This window comes from Oncorhynchus clarkii, chromosome 23, assembly GCF_045791955.1.
Source record: "Oncorhynchus clarkii lewisi isolate Uvic-CL-2024 chromosome 23, UVic_Ocla_1.0, whole genome shotgun sequence".
Taxonomy (NCBI): domain Eukaryota; kingdom Metazoa; phylum Chordata; class Actinopteri; order Salmoniformes; family Salmonidae; genus Oncorhynchus; species Oncorhynchus clarkii.
Genome location: NC_092169.1, coordinates 30,376,950 through 30,404,338, shown reverse-complemented (window position 1 = coordinate 30,404,338; position 27,389 = coordinate 30,376,950). Strand labels below are relative to the sequence as shown.

At 44.0% G+C, this 27,389-nt stretch overlaps 1 protein-coding gene across 1 annotated transcript in view; it reads right to left on the bottom strand.

Moving 5' to 3' along the window:
* Positions 1-539: 539 nt before the first annotated feature.
* The window catches only part of LOC139381558 (ankyrin repeat and fibronectin type III domain containing 1a), a 229,409-nt gene continuing 202,559 nt past the window's right edge, over positions 540-27,389 (bottom strand). Inside the window, exons 20-25 of the mRNA XM_071125193.1 lie at positions 21,994-22,168; positions 20,392-20,560; positions 16,484-16,650; positions 6,149-6,371; positions 5,589-5,781; positions 540-4,879 (exon numbers count right to left, since the gene is read on the bottom strand). Of these exons, the coding sequence (XP_070981294.1) occupies positions 4,159-4,879; positions 5,589-5,781; positions 6,149-6,371; positions 16,484-16,650; positions 20,392-20,560; positions 21,994-22,168 (1,648 nt within the window). The 3' untranslated portion in view covers positions 540-4,158. The remainder of the gene's footprint in view (positions 4,880-5,588; positions 5,782-6,148; positions 6,372-16,483; positions 16,651-20,391; positions 20,561-21,993; positions 22,169-27,389) is intronic.

The window sequence follows — 27,389 nt, the reverse complement described above, 5'->3', positions numbered from 1 at the left end:
TCGTATCTACTTATAACAACTACTGTAATTATTAGTCCATTAACTATGAATGGATACATACTGTGAAACACACGTGTTATAATCCCCTATTACACTTGCTATTCGTAGGCGATCAGAACTCATTTACAACAGCCTGTAAATGCAAAGGTGGCTTATACACTGTCAAGTGAGGACACAATAATTACTAACCAATCTACATATTTTCCTAATGATAAAAACATTGTTGCAAATATATACTGTATAGTGGAAAACCAACCGGCCTGTTGATGCAACAATAAACTTCAACATGTCATATTAATATTCCAATAATGCAACAATTTGTTTTACAATAGTTACCGATAAAGCTGCCCTCGATCAGTACATCAATACATCAAATTTAAATGAGGTTTTATAATCACCTGCAATGTTAAAATAGTGGAAAGCTAGCTCTAGGTATCCCTGTTACCCGTGCAACGTGGCTTTGATAAAACCATTAAGGTATTATTTGGGATTTAGCTTGATGTATCATAGAAATCAAATGAAAAAAAACAAGACATATATGTTGAAAGTGCAATTTAGTCCGATATAGTCCATAATGTGTTAAACCTCATATGAGCACAATCATTAGCTGGTCCTGGAAATGTTACTTTAATAACATGATTCAAATACTCTGTATGTATCTCTACCAGAGAATATAATACTCTAGAGAGTAATATAGAGTAATACTACTATAGAGGGTATAATACTCTGTACCAGAGAAGCTAGGATAAGAACACAAAGCTACAGTATTCATGATTCAACTTAGTTTAAAACAACCCTTAAAGTGTCATAGAAACATAACTTCAAAACACAAATCACTTTCTGGCTAAACAGAAGAACATGGTTACTTAAGTCAATGATGCAAAGTGCAGACTGTTTTTGTGTAACTCAAGTCCCTAACCTCTGACCCCACCAACCGTGACCGCTAACCTCTAACCCTTGACCTTCTCAAGCCAAACCAAGGGGGGCACAAACTGGACATAAGCTAGAGTCCACACAAAACAAGTCCATGCCAACAAATAATACATAATTTGACTCAAGTACAATACGAATGGTAGGCATTCAATGCTGAATAGCAAGTTATGAAAAAAAAAAGAGTACAAAAGTACTTATAGGTATATATAGGGGCTATGATATTGGAATTCACTGCAGCTTGCTGTGGAATGTTTAGTACTCTCGTTATCATCAGTATTCTTAACGATGGTCAGAACTAGGCGCGGGGGCAACTAGCGTAAATCGACAGTAAACTTTCGGATTCAAAACTGTTTACTTCTTACTGTATACTATGCAGATATTGAAGGCTGGTTGTCAGATGTTCTTAGTTCGAGAAAAGTGGGAACTGTTTTAGTGTATGAAGAACATTCCTGTCGTTCTGAATGATACTCTGGTCTTGTTATAACAGATCCACAAAAGAACCAAATAGAATCAAGCAGCTTAGCATGATGATAATGAAACAGAATGAATTACTGCAGAAAACCAACTTTAAACCATGACAATCCATTCACTGTGAGTGGGGAAATGCCTATAAACCCATGCTGAGAAACCTAGAGAAACATAAGGCTTGTATCGTGTGTCCACACTTCTAATAAACTCAGCAAAAAAAGGAACGTCCCTTTTTCAGGACCCTCTCTTTCAAAGATAATTCGTAAAAATCCAAATAACTTCACAGATCTTCATTGTAAAGGGTTTAAACACTGTTTTCCATGCTTGTTCAATGAACCATAAACAATGAATGAACATGCACCTGTGGAACGGTCGTAAAGACACTAACAGCTTACATACGGTAGGCAATTAAGGTCACAGTGATGAAAACTTAGGACACTAAAGAGGCCTTTCTACTGACTCTGAAAAACACCAAAAGAAAGATGCCCAGTGTCCCTGCTCATCTGCGTGAACGTGCCTTAGATATGCTGCAAGGAGGCATGAGGACTGCAGAAGTGGCCAAGGCAATAAATTGCAATGTCCGTTCTGTGAGACGCCTAAGACAGTGCTACAGGGAGAAAGGACAGACAGCAGATCGTCCTCGCAGTGACAGACCACGTGTAGCAACACCTGCACAGGATCGGTACATCCGAACATCACACCTGCGGGACAGGTACAGGATGGCAGCAACAACTGCCCGAGTTACACCAGGAACACACAATCCCTCCATTAGTGCTCAGACTGTCCGCAATAGGTTGCGAGAGGCTGGACTGAGGGCTTGTAGGCCTGTTGTAAGGCAGGTCCTCACCAGACATCATTTTTCGTCCTCTATGGGCACAAACCCACCGTCGCTGGACCAGACAGGACTGGCAAAAAGTAATCTTCACTGACGGGTTACGGTTTTGTCTCACCAGGGGTGATGGTCGGATTCGCGTTTATCGTCAAAGGATTGAGCGTACCGAGGCCTGTACTCTGGAGCGGGATCGATTTGGAGGTGGAGGGTCCGTCATGGTCTGGGGTGGTGTGTCACAGCATCATCGGACTGAGCATTGCAGAAAATCTCAACGCTGTGCATTACAGGGAAGACATCCTCCTCCCTCATGTGGTACCCTTCCTGCAGGCTCATCCTGACAGCATGACAATGCCACCAGCTATACTGCTCGATCTGCGCGTGATTTCCTGCAAGACAGAAATGTCAGTGTTCTGCCATGGCCAGCAAGAGCCCGGATCTCAATCCCATTGAGCACGTCTGGGGCATTTTATTTATTTTACCTTTATTTAACTAGGCAAGTCAGTTAAGAACAAATTCTTATTTTCAATGACGGCCTAACAGGTTAACTGCCTGTTCAGGGGCAGAACGACAGATTTGTACCTTGTCAGCTCAGGGATTTGAACTTGCAGTCTTCTGGTTACTAGTCCAACGCTCTAACCACTAGGCTACCCTGCCGACATGTTGGATTGGAGGGTGAGGGCTAGGGCCATTCCCCCCAGAAATATCCGGGAACTTGCAGGTGCCTTGGTGGAAGAGTGGGGTAACATCTCACAGCAAGAACTGGCAAATCTGGTGCAGTCCATGAGAAGGAGATGCACTGCAGTATTTAATGCAGCTGGTGGCCACACCAGATACTGACTGTTACTTTTGATATACCCTTTGTTCAGGGACACATTTTACAATTTCTGTTAGTCACATGTCTGTGGAACTTGTTCAGTTTATGTCTCAGTTGTTAAATCTTGCTATGTTCATACAAATATTTACACATGTTAAGTTTGCTGAAAATAAACGCAGTTGATACGAGAGGACGTTTCTTTTTTTGCTGAGTTTATGTAAGGTGTCAATGTATAATGAAAACTCATCAATTGAAATAGCAACTTCGAGCCATTGTCGGTCATCAACACACTTTCAAGTGCAGAGGTATAGGTAAAGCAGTGCTTAAATTCATCGTCGCTGTCGGATGAAAAGCTTGTAACACAATTTTTGCCAATTTTCATGTTTTATATGTGCTGAAAGCAGTAACTTCCTTTCATCATTCTAGGACAAAGAAAATGTATTCAAAATACTTCTGAAGTTCCATAATTGTATGTTCGTTATTTGGAAAATACAGTATAATTTATTTTTTCTGTTTTGGAGTTGACGTTTAGATCCGACAGCGACGTCATTTTGCATTAATTATAGGTCATAACAGTTGGAGCCTTGGCTTGGTTCTGAGTTAACAGTTCAGACAGTTGGCCAGCAACCTGAGTCTCTAGAACATTCTACAGAGAGAGCAAGGGTTGTCTAGTCTGTGAGCTACACACGTGCATGAGCTCAGAGAGAAACATGCACTAGCTCAGTCAGTTCAGCATGCCTGTCCACAGTAACTTGAAGGATAGATAGAAAGAGAAAGGGATAAAAGAAAGATATAGACCCACACAACAGCACACACAGAGACAAACAGACAGGAAAAGGGGCATCATTATCAGTTTGGACACAGGGATGAGGGACTGTATGCAACGCACCAAAACAACACTGCTCCATCCAGCTGTCATCAATTAGCCTATGTCCAATCATTCAAAAGCGTGTTACTCAGTCCCGTCCACTCCTAGATCATGTTGCTGAGCTATTGTCCAATCCTGGAGGTTGTTACTGAACCACTGTCAAATGCTGAACATGGCCAATCCTAGAGCATATTACTGAGCATTGTCCAATCCTAGAGCGCCTTGCCGAACCATTGTCTAATCCTAGAGCTTGCTGCTGAGGATCTCTGACACCTGTGCGTTTGTTTGGTCGTCTGAGTCCAGATCCTGGGCTCTCACTCCTTCATACCCCTCCTCTCCTGACCCCTCCTCTGCCAAAACCATTGTCAACCCTGCCCCTCTCTCCATCCTTCCCTTTCCCTCCATCCCTCTCTCCTCCTCTCCACAGCCCCTGTTCTCAGGTGACGTTTCCTTACACGGTTCCACAAAGATAGTCCTGATATGGGGCTTGGGCTCCCTCTGTCCCCCCCTCCGGCCCTCCAGGACACAGGAAGCATGACTAGCATATATCTCCCCCTGAGGTGATGGGAGATTCAGGGGCAGGGTGGTCAGTTCTGGGTCCCTCTGCCTGGTATAGACCCCCTCGGACAGGGACCCTGTGTGGCTGTCGCTGTGGCCCCTGAGCCACCGCTGGGGACCGCTGAAGTAACCCGCCTGGGCCCCAGTAGCCCCGTGGCTCCGGGACAGCAGCTTCCGCTTGGCTGGGGGGTTGGCAAGGTGCCGCAACGGGGTGAAGGAGTGCTTGTCCTGGGTCGTTTTGGAGAGGGAGAGACCCTCCAGGGTTTTGGAGCAGGATAGAGTGGTCTCAGGGAAGATGGGGGCAGGTGAGAGGGGTGGGGCGGGGGAGAGGATTGGGCCTGGGGAGAGGGGGAAGGCGGGGGAGAGAGGGGAGAGAGCGAGGTCTTTGGGCTGGCAGATGCTGTACCTGGAAAATAAAAAATAAGATTGGTTAGGTTCTAGTCATGGCTGTCAAAAAGAGATGGGGAGAGGGGAAGAGGAGGAAAGGAGATAGTAGAGGAAAGGAGAGAGAGGGAAAAGGACAAATCTGGGGCTGGGGGAGAGTGAAAGGAAGAGGTTTTCGTGGACACAAGTGGACTGGACAGGACAAGAGTGGCAACTCTATATCTATCTGAGCTTGTGTATCTGCAGTACGTTAGGGTCAGGGATAGAGGTTATTCTTGTACCTGAGGTTGTATCTGCAGTATTTGCAGTATGTCAAGATTAGGGTTAGAGACAATGTACCCAGAATAAAAATTAGCCCGCACAGAGAAGCTTCACTCATCTTTCTAGAGTTTTGCCTTTAGTTAACACTATCAATGTTTCGAGCTATTGTGGGAATTGTGCTTGAATCAATGCAATATTAGCCACTTTCATTGTAACTGCATTTTTTGCCATTGTTTTTGATGGTAGGCCACTCTAGTAGGCCTACATTATGATCAAATAGCCACAGTAGTCTACTTGGCCACTGTTAAAACTGTAACATAAAGCAGGTATAGCCTCAGTGTTCACAGTAAATGCGCGCCGGAAGTTGCACATAACTTTCACAACATTCATATTTACACTCAGCAGACCTGAAATTTGCTCAGTGCCAAAAACATTTTACAGGGAACATTGGTTAGAGGTCGTTCTCGTACCTGAGCTCGTGTATCTGTAGTACGTCGGGAGCGCTACCTCCAAGGGCGTGCACGGCCTGCTGGGATAGGTCCTGGGGGGGGGAGTAGAGCAGGTCCAGCTCGCGTGGGGACAAGGCTTCGCTGGAGTCGTAGTCACTGTCTGTCGGCAGGAACACCTCTGAACAACCGTCCTCATCTGACCCCAGCTGGGAGTCTGAGGGAGGAGACAGAGAGACAGATGGGTAAGAAACACACACACAGTCCATGTACAAAATAGCGTTGCACACAGACACAGTACAAACTATGATTATAGAGTGGGGGTATGTGTTTAGCTTATGATAAATACCATTCCTGACTTACTTCCAGTGTATTGAGAGTGAGGAGGTGGACAAATGTCTGTCAATATGTATGTTTATGTCTGTGTATTTGTATGCACTGCATCTATAGGTGTGAAGTGGCACCAGCGCCAGAAGGGCTAACACACCCATACAACCCCATCCTCAAGAGGAGCATCGTCATCATCGTCTTCGATGGACAGCCAAGACAGTGTGTGTGTCTTTCTCTGTGTGCATTCTCCTCACCACTAACATCCTTCCTGCGCCGTAGCTCAGGTGATGGTGATGGTGTGGGTAGGTAGTCCATGGTAGAGGATGCTGAGTCACTCTTCTGTGCCCCCTGGTCTGACTCAGGCTCGCTGGCATTGACCAGGCTGGTGATGGGCACACCGCCACGGGGCTGCTTGTAGCGGGCACACTGCAGGGCATCAGTGATCCAACGCAGCTCCCGCCACATCTCATCCAGCTGCTGCAATAGAGAACAAAATGCACTCATTATAACACAGTTATAAAGCATCATAGTTATAGTTGATTATATAAAGCATCATAGTTGTAGTTGATTATAATAGTTATAAAGCATCAGTTATAGTTATAGTTGATTTTAATAGTTATAAATCATAGTTATAGTTAGTTGATTATAACAGTTATAAAGCATCATATTTAGTTATAGTTGATTATATAAAGCATCATAGTTAGTTATAGTTGATTTTAATAGTTATAAAACATCATAGTTATAGTTAGTTGATTATAACAGTTATAAAGCATCGTAGATATAGTTAGAAATAGATTATTATAATAGTTATAAAGCATCATAGATATAGTTAGTTATAGTTCATTATAACAGTTATAAAGCATCATAGTTAGAGTTAGTTATAGTTCATTATAACAGTTATAAAGCATCACAGTTATAGTTAGAAATAGATTATTATAATAGTTATAAAGCATCATAGATATAGTTAGTTATAGTTCATTATAACAGTTATAAAGCATCATAGTTAGAGTTAGTTATAGTTCATTATAACAGTTATAAATCATAGTTATAGTTGATTATATAAAGCATCATAGATAGTTGATTATATAAAGCATTATAGTTGTAGTTCATTATAGTTGATTATAATAGCATCAAAGTTAGTTCATTATAGTTGATTATAATAGTTATAAAGCATCATAGTTACAGTTAGTTATAGTAGATTATAACAGTTATAAATCATAGTTATAGTTAGTTGATTATAAAAGTTATAAAGCATCTTAGTTACAGTTCATTATAACAGTTATAAAACATCATAGTTAAAGTTCATTATAGTTATAGTTGATTATAACAGTTATAAAGTATCATAGTTATAGTTTATTATAACAGTTATAAAGTATCATAGTTATAATTAGTTGTAATTTATTATAACAGTTATAAAGTATCATAGTTATAGTTGATTATAACAGTTATAAAGTATCATAGTTATAATTAGTTGTAATTGATTATAACACTTATAAAGCATCATAGTTATAATTAGTTGTAATTGATTATAACAGTTATAAAGTATCATAGTTATAGTTGATTATAACAGTTATAAAGTATCATAGTTATAGTTTATTATAACAGTTATAAAGTATCATAGTTATAGTTTATTATAACAGTTATAAAGTATCATAGTTATAATTAGTTGTAATTGATTATAACAGTTATAAAGTATCATAGTTATAGTTGATTATAACAGTTATAAAGTATCATAGTTATAATTAGTTGTAATTGATTATAACAGTTATAGTATCATAGTTATAGTTGATTATAACAGTTATAAAGTATCATAGTTATAGTTGATTATAACAGTTATAAAGTATCATAGTTATAGTTGATTATAACAGTTATAAAGTATCATAGTTATAGTTGATTATAACAGTTATAAAGTATCATAGTTATAGTTGATTATAACAGTTATAAAGTATCATAGTTATAGTTGATTATAACAGTTATAAAGTATCATAGTTATAATTAGTTGTAATTGATTATAACAGTTATAAAGTATCATAGTTATAGTTGATTATAACAGTTATAAAGTATCATAGTTATAATTAGTTGTAATTGATTATAACAGTTATAAAGCATCATAGTTATAATTTGTTGTAATTGATTATAACAGTTATAGTATCATAGTTATAGTTGATTATAACAGTTATAAAGTATCATAGTTATAGTTTATTATAACAGTTATAAAGTATCATAGTTATAGTTTATTATAACAGTTATAAAGTATCATAGTTATAATTAGTTGTAATTGATTATAACAGTTATAAAGTATCATAGTTATAGTTGATTATAACAGTTATAAAGTATCATAGTTATAATTAGTTGTAATTGATTATAACAGTTATAGTATCATAGTTATAGTTGATTATAACAGTTATAAAGCATCATAGTTATAATTAGTTGTAATTGATTATAACAGTTATAAATCATAGTTATATTTAGTTGATTATAAAAGTTATAAAGCATCATAGTTAGTTGATTATAACAGTTATAAAACATCATAGTTATTGTTCATTATAACAGTTATAAAGCATCATAGTTATAGCTGATTATAACAGTTATAAAGCATCATAGTTATAATTAGTTATAATTGATTATAACAGTTTTAAGTCATAGTTATAGATAGTTATAGTTGATTATAACAGTTAAAAAACATCTCATCCAGTTGCTGAAATGGAGAACAAAAGTCAGGTCCAGGTCAAGATAGCCAGGAGAAAGTGACACTAGTAGACCCCTGGATACTAACGCTGAGAGCTACGTAGTACAGCAGCTTAAGGTTAGCTGCAGGTTTCTATTTCACTCCGAGAGGGACAAAACCATTCACACATTAAGCCTACAGCTTCACTAAATACATTATTACCACGCAGGTGTGTGTGTCTGTGTATAGGTAATTGTGTGTTTGTGCAAGTGTGTGTACTGTTGTATATTCCCACACAGTCAAAGGGTTTGTAGCGAATAGAACTATGCATAATGCATATGATTCCTCTACACAGAATCCTGCAATTAATTGGCACCTGATCATATCACAGCAGTCTGGTGAAGAAGCAGTAGTGAATGTATAGACTGTCCCAAATGGCACCCTATTCCCTACACAGTGCTATGGGCTCTGGTCAAAAGTAGTGCACTATATAGGGAATAGGGTGCCATTTGGGATGAATGTATAGAATAGAAAGCACATTGTGACCATAACAATGACTGGCTGCACACCAAAGCCCTTCTCCTGCCAGTCTCCCCATGCATGCAGTCTCCAATGTGGTTCCAATCTTATCAGGGGCCCTAGGCCACCGTAACCAAACGTCATTCCTGCTTTCACTCCTCCTATTCCGCCTCTCATTCTTTCCATCACTCCAAACCTCCCCTGGGAGTCAGGGTGTGTGTGTGTGAGAGAGAGAGAGAGAGAGAGAGAGAGAGAGAGAGAGAGAGAGAGAGAGAGAGAGAGAGAGAGAGAGAGAGAGAGAGAGAGAGAGAGAGAGAGAGCATTGTTCTGTGTTTCCGTGTGTGTAGAGAATGAAGCATGACAAATGTTAAGCAGCAATTAGGTGTCTGTCTGAGAGACAGTATGAGAGCACTTAGTGACAACACGAGATGACACACACACACACGCACACACACATATATATAAAAGAGACTGACACCAGGGGATGACACACACACACACACATATATATATAAAAGAGACTGACACCACGAGATGACACACACACACACACATATAGAAAAAAGACTGACACCAGGGGATGACACACACACACACACACACACACACACACACACACACACACACACACACACACACACACACACACACACACACATATATAAAAGAGACTGACACCACGAGATGACACACACACAAACACACATATATATATATATATATATATATATATATATATATATATATATATATATATATATATAAAAGAGAGTGACACCAGGGGATGACTCGGCTGGAAAGAATGCCGTGGATCAGATGGCAGAGAGAGAGAGAAGGGGGGGGGGGGGGACAGAGAGGGAGACAAAACTGGGAATAATAGAGGATATTCCTCTCTTTCTCCCTATAACCGAATTCCATCACTCTTTTACAGCCAAAGGCAAGAATATTACTGTATATCTCAAATACAGGATATGAAATACGAGGGTCGTATACTGTATGAGAGGTGGGCTATATTTCAGATAAGAGGGTCTTACATGTTTTACATAATATTTGAGAGGTATATTTATATATAAGAGTATACTGTATATACGAGAGGTAAACAGTTCTGCATGAAGAGGGATCAGTGAAAGGGATGAATGGTCTGTAAATGGGTAGGATAATAATGCATGCTAATCCAGCCATACACTTCTCTGAAAGCCAAGAAGCCAGAAGGAACTGGATGCATGTCAACTGCCATTTAACTTTTCTAAGCACCCTGACGAAGGCAGTCATTCTAAAATGCTTGTGCTTTTAATCATTAAAAAGCTTTTTACTGAACTTCCATTGTCCTCCTTTCAAGGTATTTCCCTTCATTCCACTTACTTAAATAGTTGATTGCCAATGATTTCTGTAGATTGAGGAAATTCAATCTCAACAGATTCCCTAATCAGGAGAGGAAACCCACTATAGCTTCCAGAAAAGTAGCATCCCCCAGACTCCCAGCATTCATCAGCACAGCAGTATCATCTCTCTTGAGCACTCGACAGATGATCCAAGTGTCATCCAAGACCTGTGTGTGTGGGTGTGTGAGAGGGGGAGAGTGTAAGACTATTCTGTGTGTGTGTGTGTGTGTGTGCTCTTGATGCAGCATAATTTCCTGACAGCAAGCGCTCACAAGACGCCTGCAGGGAGCCAGAAGTCATTTCAGAAATGAGTCTTACTGAAGGTGACTGGGAAACTCTCTCTCTCTCTCTCACACACACACACACACACACACACACACACACACACACACACACACACACACACACACACACACACACACACACACACACACACACACACAACGCCCCCGCCCCTCTCCAGGTAGGCTCCAGCCAGCAGAGAGAGCAGTGGTCCCAGTGAGTCCAAATGAGGGTGACAGGTAAGGAGCGCCAGACAAAAGGACTTCCTCCTGAAACAGGAAATTACCCATTCTGACCAGACATCTTTAGATTCCATTAACCCGCACTGGAGCTAAGGACTGGAGCCAGAGTGGGACTGTATTCAGCGTGAGACGCAGATGAGAACCAGAGGGGGGATCGTATTGGGAGTGACGCGGGACGGTTGGCTGGTTTACGGGCATATTTGTTCCTCTACTATTCCTACTGAAGGGGAGAGAAGATATATAGTATGCAATATTGGCTTTAAGATTATGGATATTTCCTGTATAGTGCACTAGTTTTGACCAGGGCCCATCTGGAATAGGGTGCCATTAGAAAAGCAACTGAGGAAACTGACTGCAGAGAAATGATTCTAGCTTCCCTTCGCTTCAATCAATGAAGCTTACTTAGTCTGAATCCTAAATTGCACCCTATACCCATCTATTCACACAGATGCCCCCCCCTCCACTCTCCTTTGATCCAAGGCAGGGGCCCCACTGCTGGGGTCTCTCCCCCACCACCAGGCTGTCGTGGTGCCTGAGAGAGCCAGATGCAACAGGGTTTGTGGTTCCTTTGGAGGATGAATGACGCAAGCGCACACAGCAGGACAAAGTCGATTTATAGTATATCAATGTGTTGAACTACACAATAGGAACTGCACATATTGAGGTTAGAGGTTGGTCCCCTAATTCTCCTCTCAGGAGTCCATATTACCAGAGGCTTCCTTCCAATGTTCAAAAGACGCAGACCTTACTTAGTCCACTCACTCATTTAGTCAGTTGATGTGAGGGTGATGCCAAATCCAGTGATGAATCGAATAAGATGCACTTCCACACAATACTAACAGGATGTTTACTGGACTAAACCAGTCTTCGACAACAATACCACAGTAAGGGAATTCCCCCCCCCCCCGATCATGTAATGGCAAGTCTAAACAAATTGTGCAATGAGATGGCTTAACGTCATAATTTCTGCACAGCCACACACACACGCCGCAGATACACACACACACACAGGCACGTAAACACAGAAACGCTTTCACGCAACTATACACTCGCAAGTAACAATGCGCACACACATAGAAATGCACGTACGTGCACACACACACACACACCCCGACAGGACCTCCCAGTATCTAGACAGACTGTGGTATGACAGGCCAGCACTAAGAGCTTTCAGACAGACGGGCCTCTTTTCACACGCTTTGCCCCCTCACATTGACACTTCACTCTCTCTAATGCAGCCCACATTGCTGAGCTCACATACACACACACACATGCACAAACACGCACAACTATGAGATTTACATGCACACACAGAGGCAGACTCATGCACATACACAGACTGAGAGACAGACATTGGCACTTTTATACAGAGACACATATTCAGACATCCCCACCCACACACACTCTCCCTCTCAGTCATTCATGATTGGTATTATTTTTTCCCCTGTCGCTCTCTCTCGCTCTCCCGAGTACTGTGTAATCTGTGGTTTGGGGGCCACATTTTTCCGTGCCTCTCTGAGCTCAGAACACACACACACTCTCTCTCAGATCACACACACACTCTCAGATCACAGAAACACACTTGTGGTTTTGTGGTTGGTCTCCATTACCAGTAGAGACCATGGTGGTAAAAGCTGGATTAGTTCTTCACAGAGAAAAACACCAGATGGGTTTACTTTCATGCTTTCAACTTTCTGACATGAGAGAGAAGGCTGGGCAGTTATGGAGTTCTTTAACATTAGAAAAACAAGCTATTTAACAGCTAGTACTCGTAGCAGTTAGGCTTTATTACATCAATAAACTGACTCCAATAGGATTATTAGCGCAGTTGTTTCTGCTGTTTCTTAGATTTTTGGTGCGTGATAAATATATTTACTGAAAAATGGACAACATAAACGATATGAAAAATAAGCTTTTAAACAATTTTCTTTTGATGAATGTGAAAAAAAAGGACTCATGCGTTTGTATTAGAAATAGATACAAATGGTTTATACAGTGAGCTCCAGAAGTTTTGGGACAGTGACACGTTTGGTTGTTTTACCTCTGTACTCCAGCACTATGGATAGGAAATGATTACATTTGAGGTTAAAGTGCAGACTGTTAATTTGAGGGTATCCATATCGGGTGAACCGTTTAGGAATTACAGCACTTTTTGTACATAGTCCCCCCATTTTAGGGGACCAAATGTATTGGGACAAATTCACTTGTGTGTGTATTAAAGAAGTAGAAAGTTAAGTATTTGGTCCCATATTCATAGTTCGCAATGACTAGATCAAGCTTGTGACTCGACACACTTGTTAGATGCATTTGCTGTTTGTTTTGGTTCTGTTTCAGATTATTTTGTACCCAATAGAAATTAATGGTAAATAACGTATTGTGTCATTTTGGAGTCACTTATATTGTAAATAAGAATATAATATGTTTGGAAACACTTATACATTCATGTGAATGCTACCATGATTACGGATAATCATAATGCACCTAAATCAACCATTTATCGGATCATCAAGAACTTCAAGGAGAGCGGTTCAATTGTTGTGAAGAAGGCTTCAGGGCGCCCAAGAAAGTCCAGCAAGCGCCAGGACCATCTCCTAAAGTTGATTCAGCTGCGGGATCGGGGCACCACCAGTACAGAGCTTGCTCAGGAATGGCAGCAGGCAGGTTTGAGTGCATCTGATACTGATATTCTGCAAAAGGTACAGGGATTGGACTGCTGAGGACTGGGGTAAAGACATTTTCTCTGATGAATGTTTGGGGCATCCGGAAAAAAGCTTGTCCGGAGAAGACAAGGTGAGCCCTACCATCAGTCCTGTGTCATGCCAACAGTAAAGTATCATGAGACCATTCATGTGTGGGGTTGCTTCTCAGCCAAGGGAGTGGCTTCACTCACAATTTTGCCTAAGAACACAGCCATGAATAAAGAATGGTACCAACACATCCTCCGAGAGCAACTTCTCCCAACCATCCAGGAACAGTTTGGTGATGAACAATGCCTTTTCCATCCATGATCCGGCTGCAATTGAAGAAACTTGAAAAGTTCTTGAAATTTTCCGGATTGACTGACTTTCATGGTTTAAAGTAATGATGGACTGTCATTTCCCTTTGCATATTTGAGCTGTTCTTGTCATAATATGGACTTGGTCTTTTACCGAATAGGGCTATCTTCTGTGCAACCCCACTACCTTGTGACAACACAACTGATTGGCTCAAATGCATTAAGAAGGAAAGCCATTCCACAAATTAACTTTTAACAAAGCAGACCTGTTAATTGAAAATGTATTCCAGGTGACTACCTCATGAAGCTGGTTGACAGAAAGGCAAATGTGTGCAAAGCTGTCATCAAGGCAAAGGGTGGCTATTTGAAGAATCTCAAATATAAAACACTTTTTTGATTACTAAATGATTCCATGTGTTTCATTGTATAGTTTTGATGTCTTCACTGTTATTCTACAAGGTAGAAAATAGTAAAAATAAAGAAAAACCGTTGAATGTGAAGTTGTGTCCAAACTTTTGACTGGTACATATATAAAATATATACACATACAGTTGAAGTCTGAAGTTTACATACACCTTAGCCAAATACATTTAAACTCAGTGTTTCACAATTCCTGACATTTAATCCTAGTAAAAATTCCCTGTCGTAAGTCAGTTAGGATCACCACTTTATTTTAAGAATGCGAAACGTCAGAATAATAGCAGAGAGAGTCATTTATTTCAGCTTTGATTTCTTTCATCAAATTCCCAGTGGGTCAGAAGTTTACATACACTCAATTAGTATTTGGTAGCAATGCCTTTAAATTGTTTAACTTGGGTCAAATGTTTCGGGCAGCCTTCCACAAGTTGGGTGAATTTTGGACCACTCCTCCTGACAGAGCTGGTGTAACTGAGTCAGGTTTGTAGGCCTCCTGGCCCGCACACGCCTTTTCAGTTCTGCACACACATTTTCTATAGGATTGAGGTCAGTGCATTGTGATGGCCACTCCAATACCGTGACTTTGTTGTCCTTGCCACAACTTTTGAAGAATGCTTGGGGTCATTGTCCATTTGAAAGACCCATTTATGACCAAGCTTTAACTTCCTGACTAATGTCTTGAGATGTTTCTTCAATATATACATTTTCCTCTCTCATGATGCCATCTATTTTGTGAAGTGCACAGGTCCCTCCTGCACAGAAAAGCACCCCCACAACATGATGCTGCCACACCCGTGCTTCACGGTTAGGATGGTGTTCTTCGGCTTGCAAGCCTCCCCCTTTCTCCTCCAAACATAATGATGGTCATTATGGCAAACAGTTCTATTTTTGTTTCATCAGACCAGAGGACATTTCTCCAAAAATTACGATCTTTGTCCCCATGTGCAGTTGCAAACCGTTTTGGCGGTTTTGGAGCAGTGGCTTCTTCCTTGCTGAGTGGCCTTTCAGGTTATGTCGACATAGGACTAGTTTTACTGTGAATGTAGATACTTTTGTACCTGTTTCCTCTAGCATCTTCACAAGGTCCTTTGCTGTTGTTCTGGGATTGATTTGCACTTTTCGCACCAAAGTACGTTCATCTCTAGGAGACAGAACGCGTCTCCTTCCATGCAAGGTCCCATGGTGTTTATACTTGCGTACTATTGTTTGTACAGATGAACGTTCTACCTTCAGGCGTTTAGAAATTGTTCCCAAGGATGAACCAGACTTGTGGAGGTCTCCAACTGTTTTTCTGAGGTCTAGGCTGATTATTTTTGAAATTCCCATGATGTTAAGCAAAGAGGCACAGAGTTTGAAGGTAAGCCTTGAAATACATCCACAGGTACACCTCCAATTGAATCAAATGATGTCAATTAGCCTGTCAGAAGCTTCTAACGCCATGACATAATTTTCTGGAATTTTCCAAGCTGTTTAAAGGCACAATCAACTTAGTGTATGTAAACTTCTGACCCACTGGAATTGTGATACAGTGAATTATAAGTGAAATAATCTGTCCGTAAACAATTGTTGGAAAAATAACTTGTGTCATGCACAAAGTAGATGTCCTAACCGATTTGCCAAAATTATAGTTTGTTAACAAGACATTTGTGGAGTGGTTGAAAAACAAGTTTACACACATATATATATATATTTGATATGCCGTAATATGAAAACACATTACCTAGTAGCAAATCCCAAGCAATTACAGTAAAATACTGTACCCTGCCTCCCTTCAATTAATTTAATTAATTCATTACAATTACCGTAAAAATATTACATAACATGCTGTACTGTACATTTACAGCATTATACTTGCAGCAGAGTTGCCAGCAAACTACTGTAATTATATAATACAGCTGTGTTGCTGTAATTATTACAGTAGGCCTATTTACAGTATAATACTGTATTGTATAATACAACAATGTTTTTCTTACTGTTAAACATGTGACAGCATCCCTGCTGTAAAGCAAAACTACAGCATTTAGCTGGCAACTCTGCTGCCAGTTTCACGCTGTACATTTACAGGGACAGTTTTATCTCCCTACCTGTATATAGTCCAGTATATGTTGGTGTCTCTGTTTGGCAGTGGCAACCTCTGTGTCCATTATGGCCTCTCGCAGTGCCTGCTGGGTAATAAGTGCATCCAGGTCCAAGACAGAAGACATGCGGCAGTACAGACTGATGCACTTCTCCTTGTACGCACTGAAATGGACTGGAGAGAGACAAGACATATATAGACCAATGAACTTCTTATTCGCACTGAAATGGACTGGAGAGAGACAAGACATATATAGACCAATGAACTTGTTATTTGCACAGAAGTGGACAAATATAGACAAATATACAGTATATCAGAACATACAATATATAGACTAAATCACTTCTTATAGGCACAGACATGGACTGGATAGAGACATATACCGTGTTAATACTGTATAACGAGACGTACATTGAGTGTACAAAACAATAGGAACACCTTCCTAATATTGAGTTGCACCCCCTTTACCCTCAGAACAGCCTCAATTCATTGGGACATGGCCTACAAGCATTTGTTAGATATGTCAAGTTGGCTTTATGTCCTTTGGGTGGTGGACCATTCTTGATACACACAGGAAACTGTTGAGCATGAAAAACCCAGCAGTGTTGTAGTTCTTTAATCCTTTTGTCTTGCCCATTCACCCTCTGAATGGCACACATACGCAATCCATGCCTCAATTGTCTCAAGGCTTCAAAATCCTTATTTAACCTGTCTCCTCTCCTTCATCTACACTGATTGAAGTGGATTTAACAGGTGGCAACTGATCATAGCTTTCACCTCGATTCACCTGGTCAGTCTGTGTCATGGAAAGACCAGGTGTTTTTAATGAACTTCTTCATATTCGCACAGAAGTGGATTAAAGAGACAAACATATATAAGAAAATACAATATATAGACTAGTTAACGCACAGAAGTGGACTGGCGAGATTGTTATAAATGTGTTATTAAATCCTTGTTATGCATTTTATTCTGCATTTGTAAACAGAGCACCCTTGTAAAAAACATCAGTCTCAATGGGACTTGCCTGAAAAAATAAAGGTTTGATCAAATAAATAACTATATGTTAATATATGTTAACAGCATATGACAGGTGTATAACAGGTGTATAACAAGACATTCAGTGACTGATGAACGTGTCTTTGTATTCACAGCACTACTATTCTCTGGGGCTAGTCACTCTGAGAGGGGGTCAAAGGTCAGATCAGCATGGCGCTGCTCTGGAGCCCTCAGAGAGACTGATTTAATGTGTGGCCCTACGGACCAGAGGAAAAGAGAGGAATCTACAACCACTGATCTAACACAGAGAGCGAGAGAAACAGAGCGAGAGAGAGAAGAACAAAGGCTAATAGAGAGAAACAGAGCGAGAGAGAGAGAAGAACAGAGGCTAATAGAGAGAAAGAGTGAGAGAGAAGAACAGAGGCTAACAGAGAGAAGGAGAGGAAGGGAGAGAGGAACAGAGAGCGAGAAAGAGAGAGGGAGAGAGAAGGGCCAACAGAGAAAGAGAAAAATGATCTCTCACTCATTCAAGGGAGCATGAGGGAGAAAGAGAGAGATGTACACAGGGATAGAGGAGGGAGAGATGGGAGAAAGAGAGAAATGTACACAGGGATAGAGGAGGGAGAGATGTACAAAGGGATAGAGGAGGGAGGGAGGGATGTACACAGGGATAGAGGAGGGAGGGAGGGATGTACACAGGGATAGAGGAGGGAGAGATGTACACAGGGATAGAGGAGGGAGGGATGTACACAGGGATAGAGGAGGGAGAGATGTACACAGGATAGAGGAGGGAGAGATGTACACAGGGATAGAGGAGGGAGAACACATTTATAGAGGAGGGAGAGATGTACACAGGGATGTAGAGGAGGGAGAGATGTACACAGGGATAGAGGAGGGAGAGATGTACACAGGGATAGAGGAGGGAGAGATGTACACAGGGATAGAGGAGGGAGAGATGTACACAGGGATAGAGGAGAGAGAGATGTACACATTTATAGAGGAAGGAGAGATGTACACATTTATAGAGGAGGGAGAGATGTACACAGGGATAGAGGAGGGAGGGATGTACACAGGGATAGAGGGAGAGATGTACACAGGGATAGAGGAGGGAGAGATGTACACAGGGATAGAGGAGGGAGGGATGTACACAGGGATAGAGGAGGGAGGGATGTACACAGAGATAGAGGAGGGAGAGATGTACACAGGGATAGAGGAGGGAGAAATGTACACAGGGATAGAGGAGGGAGAGATGTACACAGGGATAGAGGAGGGAGAGATGTACACAGGGATAGAGGAGGGAGAGATGTACACAGGGATAGAGGAGGGAGAGATGTACACATGGATAGAGGAGGGCGAGATGTACACAGGGATAGAGGAGGGAGAGATGTACACAGGGATAGAGGAGGGAGAGATGTACACAGGGATAGAGGAGGGAGAGATGTACACAGGGAGGGAGGGATGTACACAGGGATAGAGGAGGGAGAGATGTACACAGATAGAGGGAGAGATGTACACAGGGATAGAGGAGGGAGAGATGTACACAGGGATAGAGGGAGAGATGTGTACACAGGGATAGAGGAGGGAGAGATGTACACATGGGATAGAGGAGGGCACAGGGATAGAGGAGGGAGAAATGTACACAGGGATAGAGATGTACACAGGGATAGAGGAGGGAGAGATGTACACATTTATAGAGGAGGGAGAGATGTACACATTTATAGAGGAGGGAGAGATGTACACAGGGATAGAGGAGGGAGGGATGTACACAGGGATAGAGGAGGGAGAGATGTACACAGGGATAGAGGAGGGAGAGATGTACACAGGGATAGAGGAGGGCGAGACACAGGGATGTGTACACAGGGATAGAGGAGAGAGAGATGTACACATTTATAGAGGAGGGAGAGATGTACACATTTATAGAGGAGGGAGAGATGTACACAGGGATAGAGGAGGGAGGGATGAGGAGGGAGAGATGTACACAGGGATAGAGGAGGGAGAGATGTACACATGGATAGAGGAGGGAGAGATACACAGGGATAGGGAGGGAGGGATGTACACAGGGATAGAGGAGGGAGGGATGTACACAGGGATAGAGGAGGGAGGGATGTACACGGGGATAGAGGAGGGAGAGATGTACACAGGGATAGAGGAGGGAGGGATGTACACAGGGATAGAGGAGGGAGAGATGTACACAGGGATAAAGGAGGGCGAGATGTACGCAGGGATAGAGGAGGGAGAGATGTACACAGGGATAGAGGAGGGATAGAGGAGGGAGGGATGTACACAGGGATAGAGGAGGGAGGGATGTACACAGGGATAGAGGAGGGAGAGATGGGAGAAAGAGAGAGATGTACACAGGGATAGAGGAGGGAGAGATGTACACAGGGATAGAGGAGGGAGGGAGGGATGTACACAGTGATAGAGGAGGGAGGGAGGGATGTACACAGGGATAGAGGAGGGAGAGATGTAGAGATGTACACATGGATAGAGGAGGGAGAGATGTACACATGGATAGAGGAGGGCGAGATGTACACAGGGATAGAGGAGGGCGAGTTGTACACAGGGATAGAGGAGGGTGAGATGTACGCAGGGATAGAGGAGGGCAAGATGTACACAGGGATAGAGGAGGGAGAGATGTACACAGGGATAGAGGAGGGAGAGATGTACACATGGATAGAGGAGGGAGAGATGTACACAGGGATAGAGGAGGGAGATGATGTACACAGGGATAGAGGAGGGAGAGATGTACACAGGGATAGAGGAGGGAGAGATGTACACAGGGATAGAGGAGGGAGTGATGTACACAGGGATAGAGGAGGGAGGGATGTACACAGGGATAGAGGAGGGAGAGATGGGAGAAAGTAGATGTTCCAACACGATGAGGGGCTTAACAGAAGGCCGTGGTCAGTGTAGACGTACCCAGCTCAAACATTTGTAGAGGGAGGTTGAGAAAGCCGGAGTGGGGAGTGTAGGGGTTGCTCTGTCCGGGAGCTGTACACACATCTTCAGCCGCCGGCAGCAGCAGCAGAAAGGAAACATTATGACCCAACTCCAACACCTCGTGAGTGTAGATACGGAAGTGCTTGGCCTGCAAACAGACATGAACACAGTAAGAATATGAACAGGGGCAAAGATGGACACATACAGACGGGCGCGCACACACAAACACACACCCACGCGCACACACACACCCACGCACACACCCACGCGCACACACACACACCCACTCGCACACAGGCAGGGACACACGCAGGGACACACACATTCCAACTCGCCCATCTAAGTGTCTTGGTAAATGTTCCCCTTGCCTTGTATTTCCCCTTTATCTCTAAAGTAATGGAATACTTGGACAGTGAGATGTGATAGACAATTCTGTCTGTCCAGTTCTTCTTAGAACATAAATGACATAATGTTGTGTTCTTCAGGAATGTCAGTATCAGAGTGCTGAGGCTAGCTATGTGGCGGTGTCTCCGTCTGAAAAATGACACCCTATTCCCTATGTAGTGCACTACTTGTAAACAGGGCCCATATGGCTCTATATAGGAAATAGGGTGCCATTTATTTTATTTAAACAAAATGTTTTACCCCTTTTTCTCCCCAATTTCATGGTATCCAATTGTTGTAGTAGCTACTATCTTGTCTCATTGCTACAACTCCCGTACGGGCTCGGGAGAGACGAAGGCTGAATGTCATGCGTCCTCCGATACACAACCCAACCAACCGTACTGCTTCTTAACACAGCGCGCATCCAACCCGGAAGCCAGCCGCACCAATGTGTCGGAGGCTACACCGTGCACCTGGCAACCTTGGCTAGCGCGCACTGCGCCCGGCCCGCCACAGGAGTCGCTGGTGCGCGATGAGACAAGGAGATCCCTACCGACCAATCCCTCCCTAACCCGGACAACGCTAGGCCAATTGTGCGTTGCCCCACGGACCTCCTGGTCGCGGCCGGTTACGACAGAGCCTGGGCGCGAACCCAGGGACTCTGATGGCACAGCTGGCGCTGCAGTACAGCGCCCTTAACCACTGCGCCACCCGGGAGGCCGCGGGTGCCATTTTTTTGACGCAGACACCACCACATAGCTAGCCTCAGCACTCTGATACTGACATTCCTGAAGAACACAACTATGTTGTTTATTTTTCGCGACACCCACAATAACATCTGCTAAACACATGTATGTGACAAATACATTTGATTTGAAGACACTCAGGGAGATAGATGGCTTTCAGAGCCGAGCTGATTTGTGTTGTAAAACAACTCTGAGTAAAGAGAGGAGTGTTCAGAGGTAGAGAGAAGATAAAAGATCAAACAGAAACTATAAACTTAATAGAGAGGCTCCCGTCAGGACCATCAACCATCCAATATGGCTCCTGTCAGAGAAGGACCTGATGAGAGATGGGTTTTATGTGCCTGGCACAGAGCTACTGTAGAGACAGATTGGTGTGTGTGTGTGTGTGTGTGTGTGTGTGTGTGTGTGTGTGTGTGTGTGTGTGTATATACGTGCATTCCTGTGTGTGTACCTGGTGCAGAGGTAGGTTGATGAGTTTGAGCAGGGCCTTGAGGGAAGTCTGTAGCTCGTAGTAGAGGAGCGGTGTGTTACTGTCTGTCGTTTGATCTGCTCCCTCTCTCTCTCCCTCCGTTCTCTCCTCTCCATCCTCTAGGGTTGACAGTCTCTGCAGCCAGTCCCACTCCTCCCTGAGAGAGAGAAAAAGAGAGGGAAAAAAGAGAGAAAGAAGAGAAACACCTCGTGTAAGCAGGAATAAGATCATAGGTTAAAGGTTTTGTGATGGCTCTGTGTCGGAGCATAGCACTGAGCAGCAGAATAGTAACAGGGTAAAGGGCTGTGACTCTGAAGGCTGATGCCGCCCAAAACATTACGATGCACCAATAGAGTATCACTATGTCCATCGGGCTGTTTATGTGTGTGTGTGTGTGTGTGTATCGTTGTTTGGCTCCGGGGAATTTCTCTGTACGTGGGCTCTCCCTCGGACCCCACTGTGCTCTTTGGTGCAGTCTGTGGAAAGACCTAGTAAATCACATCTTCCACTGCCCCTGGACGTGTGTGTATATACTTCCTTGCCAGCAACAGTGAGTGTATGTCTGCCTGTCTATATTCCTCTTTACCTGAAACTTATGTGAAGTCCTCTTCCAAAGTGCGAGTGTGTGTGTAACTGGCCCAGTGGGTGTGTATACTGTATAATACTCCCTGTGTCCAGCTAACCACTGAGGTCACCTCTACCACCTCAGACCAATGTCAACAAACAACTCATTTACACAACTAACACAAACACACGCACCAACGCCCAGAGAACACACACGCACACCTACACACACCCATACACATCTCTGTTTCACCTGTAGAGAGAAACTCAACACCTCTATCTCACTTCTATCCCCTTAGAACTTTCTCTCTTCTCCCTTCATCCCTCTCTTTCTCTCCTCTCTCCTCATCCCTCTCTTTCTCTCTTCTCCCTTCGTCCCTCTCTTTCTCTCCTCATCCCTCTCTTTCTCTCCTCTCTTCTCATCCCTCTCTTTCTCTCATCATTCCTCTCTTTCTCTCTTTCTCTCCTCATCCTCATCCCTCTCTTTCTCTCCTCTCCCTTCATCCCTCTCTTTCTCTCCTCATCCCTCTCTTTCTCTCCTCTCCCCTCATCCCTCTCTTTCTCTCTTCTCCCTTCATCCCTCTCTTTCTCTCCTCTCTCCTCATCCCTCTCTTTCTCTCCTCTCCCTTCATCCCTCTGTTTCTCTCCTCATCCCTCTCTTTCTCTCCTCATCCCTCTCTTTCTCTCCTCTCTCCTCATCCCTCTCTTTCTCTCCTCATCCCTCTCTTTCTCTCCTCTCTCCTCATCCCTCTCTTTCTCTCCTCTCTCCTCATCCCTCTCTTTCTCTCCTCATCCCTCTCTTTCTCTCCTCTCTCCTCATCCCTCTCTCTTCTCCTCTCATCCCTCTCTTTCTCTCCTCTCCCCTCATCCCTGTCTTTCTCTCCTCTCCCCTCATCCCTCTCTTTCTCTCCTCATCCCTCTCTTTCTCTCCTCATCCCTCTCTTTCTCTCCTCATTCCTCTCTTTCTCTCTTTCTCTCCTCATCCTCATCCCTCTCTTTCTCTCCTCTCCCTTCATCCCTCTCTTTCTCTCCTCATCCCTCTCTTTCTCTCCTCTCCCCTCATCCCTCTCTTTCTCTCTTCTCCCTTCATCCCTCTCTTTCTCTCCTCTCTCCTCATCCCTCTCTTTCTCTCCTCTCCCTTCATCCCTCTCTTTCTCTCCTCATCCCTCTCTTTCTCTCCTCATCCCTCTCTTTCTCTTCTCTCTCCTCATCCCTCTCTTTCTCTCCTTTCTCCTCATCCCTCTCTTTCTCTCCTCTCTCCTCATCCCTCTCTTTCTCTCCTCATCCCTCTCTTTCTCTCCTCTCTCCTCATCCCTCTCTTTCTCTCCTCTCTCCTCATCCCTCTCTCTTCTCCTCTCATCCCTCTCTTTCTCTCCTCTCCCCTCATCCCTCTCTTTCTCTCCTCTCCCCTCATCCCTCTCTTTCTCTCCTCTCTCCTCATCCCTCTATTTCTCTCCTCTCTCCTCACCCCTCTCTTTCTCTCCTCTCTCCTCATCCCTCTCTTTCTCTCCTCTCTCCTCATCCCTCTCTTTCTCTCCTCTCCCCTCATCCCTCTCTTTCTCTCCTCTCTCCTCATCCCTCTCTTTCTCTCCTCTCCCCTCATCCCTCTCTTTCTCTCCTCATCCGTCTATGTCTCTCCTCATCCCTTTCTTTCTCCCCTCATCCCTCTCTTTCTCCCCTCATCCCTCTCTTTCTCTCCTCTCCCCTCATCCCTCTCTTTTGCTCCTCAACTGACCATGGGTACAACACTCTCCAGTTTCTCTACATCTACCAACAGCCAAAGCTCCCAAGTATTTCCATGATCTGTAGATGAAAATACATGAGGCTTTGGCACAGTGTCTGTAGCATAATATTATACTGTCAGATCCAAATACACACTGCTGCCCGTCTAGTGTCTGCCTCTCTGTCTCACACACTAACACGAGGGAGGGATAGTGAGAGAGACAGTGAAATAGAGAGAATAGAGAGAGTAAACAGACAGAGAGAGAGAGAAAGAGGGATGAGAGAAAGTCTGTTTGACTGAAGTGTTTTCTTGAGATGAAGGGGAAAAACGCAGTCCAATGTTTCCCTTTGTTTCTCACTTCCCACTGTATCTAGGACCGCAGCACAGCTAACTAGGACCGCAGCACAGCTAACTAGGACCGCAGCACAGGTAACTAGGACCGCAGCACAGCTAACTAGGACCGCAGCACAGCTAACTAGGACCGCAGCACAGCTAACTAGGACCGCAGCACAGCTAACTAGGACCGCAGCACAGCTAACTAGGACCGCAGCACAGCTAACTAGGACCGCAGCACAGCTAACTAGGACCGCAGCACAGCTAACTAGGACCGCAGCACAGCTAACTAGGACCGCAGCACAGGTAACTAGGACCGCAGCACAGGTAACTAGGACCGCAGCACAGCTAACTAGGACCGCAGCACAGCTAACTAGGACCGCAGCACAGCTAACTAGGACCGCAGCACAGCTAACTAGGACCGCAGCACAGCTAACTAGGACCGCAGCACAGCTAACTAGGACCGCAGCACAGCTAACTAGGACCGCAGCACAGCTAACTAGGACCGCAGCACAGCTAACTAGGACCACAGCACAGCTAACTAGGACCGCAGCACAGGTGACTAGGACCGCAGCACAGGTAACTAGGACCGCAGCACAGGTGACTAGGACCGCAGCACAGGTAACTAGGACCGCAGCACAGGTAACTAGGACTGCAGCACAGCTAACTAGGACGGCAACACAGCTAACTAGGGCCACAGCACAGCAAACTAGGACCGCAGCACAGCTAACTAGGACCGCAGCACAGGTAACTAGGACCGCAGCACAGCTAACTAGGACCGCAGCACAGCAAACTAGGACCGCAGCACAGCTAACTAGGACCACAGCACAGCTAACTAGGACCGCAGCACAGCTAACTAGGACCGCAGCACAGCTAACTAGGACCGCAGCACAGGTAACTAGGACCGCAGCACAGCTAACTAGGACCGCAGCACAGCTAACTAGGACCGCAGCACAGCTAACTAGGACCGCAGCACAGGTAACTAGGACCGCAGCACAGCTAACTAGGACCGCAGCACAGCTAACTAGGACCGCAGCACAGCTAACTAGGACCGCAGCACAGCTAACTAGGACCGCAGCACAGCTAACTAGGACCGCAGCACAGCTAACTAGGACCGCAGCACAGCTAACTAGGACCGCAGCACAGCTAACTAGGACCGCAGCACAGCTAACTAGGACCGCAGCACAGCTAACTAGGACCGCAGCACAGCTAACTAGGACCGCAGCACAGCTAACTAGGACCGCAGCACAGCTAACTAGGACCGCAGCACAGGTAACTAGGACCGCAGCACAGCTAACTAGGACCGCAGCACAGCTAACTAGGACCGCAGCACAGCTAACTAGGACCGCAGCACAGGTAACTAGGACCGCAGCACAGCTAACTAGGACCGCAGCACAGCTAACTAGGACCGCAGCACAGCTAACTAGGACCGCAGCACAGCTAACTAGGACCGCAGCACAGCTAACTAGGACCACAGCACAGCTAACTAGGACCGCAGCACAGGTGACTAGGACCGCAGCACAGGTAACTAGGACCGCAGCACAGGTGACTAGGACCGCAGCACAGGTAACTAGGACCGCAGCACAGGTAACTAGGACCGCAGCACAGCTAACTAGGACGGCAACACAGCTAACTAGGGCCACAGCACAGCAAACTAGGACCGCAGCACAGGTGACTAGGACCGCAGCACAGCTAACTAAGACGGCAACACAGCTAACTAGGGCCACAGCACAGCAAACTAGGACCGCAGCACAGGTGACTAGGACCGCAGCACAGGTTACTAGGAGCGCAGCCCAGCTAGCTAGGGCCACAGCACAGCAAACTAGGACCGCAGCACAGGTGACTAGGAGTAAAACAGCGAGCTTCAGTCAGCTGATTCTAGCCACCCTTTATGGCTAGTTCTAGTTGGGCAGCTTAGTCTCATATTCAGAGGACCCCCACTTTTGTTAGTGTCTTTTTGGTCAAGGTCACGCCAAATACTTATCACCACATCTCAGTCAGCCTATCAGCAGCCTTGATTCCCGGGACTTCTGTTTTAGTTAGTCTGTGACACCAGCACACTGTGTGGTCAGAAATGTGCTTTCCCCATCCCGATGAGCACTTCCTGTAAAGGAGTGCGTAACTGGCTGCAGGGAAGCCAGGCGCAGGAGAGCAGAAATGCGTTGCAAACGGAGCCCTTTATTGAGGCGAACGCAATATGGACTTGGTCTTTTACCAAATTGGGTTATATTCTGTATACCACCCCTACCTTGTCACACAACACAACTGATGGCTCAAACGCAATTAGAAAGGAAATAAATTCCACAAATTCACTTTTAACAAGGCACACCTGTTAATTGAAATGCATTCCAGGTGACTACCTCATGAAGCTGGTTGAGAGAATGCCAAGAGTGTGCAAAGCTGTCATCAAGGTAAAGGGTGGCTACTTTGAAGAATCTAAAATGTCAAATATATTTTGATTTGTTTAACCCTTTTTGGTTACTACATGATTCCATATGTGGTGGCAGGGTAGCCTAGTGGTTAGAGCATTGGACCGGAAAGGTTGCAAGTTCAAACCTCCGAGCTGACAAGGTACAAATCTGTCGTTCTGCCCCTGAACAGGCAGTTAACCCACTGTTCCTAGGCCGTCATTGAAAATAAGAATTTGTTCTTAACTGACTTGCCTGGTTAAATAAAGGTAAAAAAAAATGTTATTTCATTGTTTAGATGTCGATTATTTTACAATGTGGAAAATAGTAAAAATAAAGAAAAACCCTTG